General features: G+C 36.2%; 1 protein-coding gene across 1 annotated transcript; it reads right to left on the reverse strand.

The window, feature by feature from the left end:
• Positions 1 to 647: 647 nt before the first annotated feature.
• Positions 648 to 1,580, reverse strand: LOC134601965 (olfactory receptor 5P66-like). Its single transcript, XM_063446471.1, has one exon. It carries the CDS (start codon positions 1,578 to 1,580, stop codon positions 648 to 650), a length of 933 nt encoding a protein of 310 aa, XP_063302541.1.
• Positions 1,581 to 1,929: the final 349 nt, after the last annotated feature.

Below are 1,929 nucleotides of genomic sequence, written 5' to 3' on the forward strand. Positions count from 1 at the left end.
TATGATGGAGATTGAAATGGAACGCAGGGTTGCGTTCCAACCGCCGGACCGACCGGAAATACGTCAGACGCAAGTGCGCACGCATACTCGGAAGTGGGATTATCGGTAACCAGATAAAACGGCAAGATTGGAGAAAACTGTAGACAGCAGGAGACTCTGTATCATAGCAACTGAGGAAGCCCCCAAGAGGGATGAAACGCATTGTGCATGCACTTTATCAGGACTTTTTGAAAAAAAAAAAAATTGTATTGTTATCTTATTGATTGGAATAAAGCACTTTTAGAAAACCACCAGATCAGTATTGTTACTGTGAAGTGAATCTACCTCATATACAGAAGAGGGAGTGGGACCCTACAAGATCCCACAATGCCTACAGTTTGAGCCAACATTTTAGGCTCCACGTTTGTGAGTGTTTTGCCTCCACTTTTAATACTCATATATATTTAATTAGGCTATATTGCACTAGTATTTGTTCTGTTTGTTTCCTCTATATGAATTAGATTCTTGGAAATTGCAAACATCCATACCATATGTAAGATACTCCACCTTGCTTGTTTCAAATTGTATATTTGTTGGTGAGGGTTAAGGGAACCCCACCTAGGTGTTGCAGTGTCTAATATTGTGTGTTAAACCCACTGGGACTGTGTTTATTTTGTCTTTTTTTTAACGATTGAATTAAATTCTTTTCTGATGTCCTGATTTCTAACACAATAAATAACAGGGTTAAACAATGGGGTAACCAGAGTGTAAAAAAGAGATGTGACCTTATTGATATTGAGTGAGTATCCTTTGGATGGGCTGATGTATATACTAATTAGTGTTCCATAATATAAACACACAACAGTTAAATGTGAGCTGCAGGTGGAGAAGGCTTTCTGTCTCCCCGTAGTGGAGGATATTCCAAGGATAGTGAAGAATATGTAGATATATGTGACAATGACAAATACAAATGGAAATAGTAGTATAAATGGAGTGACTATAGAGACCTCCAATTTAATTACAGAAGTGTCTGAGCATGAAAGATTTACGATTGGAAGATACTCACAAAAGAAATGATCAATTATATTCCGATTACAGAATTCCAATTCATAAATCAAAAGACAAGTAATTATGGAAATAAGAAAGCCAAGAGACCAGGACAATACAACAAGAAATAGACAAATTTTAAAGTCCATGATGGAAGAGTAACGAAGTGGGTTACAGATGGCCAAGTATCGGTCACAGGACATCATACTGAGTATATAACATTCAGCAATACAACACAAGGCAAACATAAACAACTGGGTAAGGCATCCAAGCAGGGATATTGTAGTACCTTCTTTCAATATAACATCTAACAAGTTGGGTATTACACTTGTAGATAACAAAGTGTCGCATAATGACAATTGCTTGAGGAAGAAATACATGGGAGTGTGGAGGGTGTGACTGAGTGACACTAATAGAACAATGAATAAGTTAACAGTTATTGTAATTGCATAAATTGAAAAAAGTAGAATGAAGAATGGAATTCTAAATGAGGAAAGATTCTGAAATCCCATGAGAAAAAATTCTGAAATCACTGTATGATTTTCCTGAAGCATTCTTATCTAAAATAATGAAAAATAAATATAGAGTAATGTTGCCAATCTATAACAAAGCTTAGCATGTTGATGCAGGTGAAGTCATCAATAACATCTGAATTAAAGAGTACATAGTGTTTGGTACACTCCGATAAAGATTGGACCAAACAAGACTTTAAAGTGAACCATTTCATCACTGGTAAAAATAGGAAATGAATTTGAACTATTCTTGCATATTGTTCAAAACACAGAGTTGGATTTACAATTTGGAACAGTAGGCCCTTTGCCCAATTGTAACTCCAAAATAAGAAATAAGAACAGCACCTACCAACCACACAAAGGTGCAAGGAATCCAGCTCCCAAACCAGTA

This window comes from Pelobates fuscus, chromosome 3 (assembly GCF_036172605.1).
Source record: "Pelobates fuscus isolate aPelFus1 chromosome 3, aPelFus1.pri, whole genome shotgun sequence".
NCBI classification, from domain to species: Eukaryota; Metazoa; Chordata; class Amphibia; order Anura; family Pelobatidae; genus Pelobates; species Pelobates fuscus.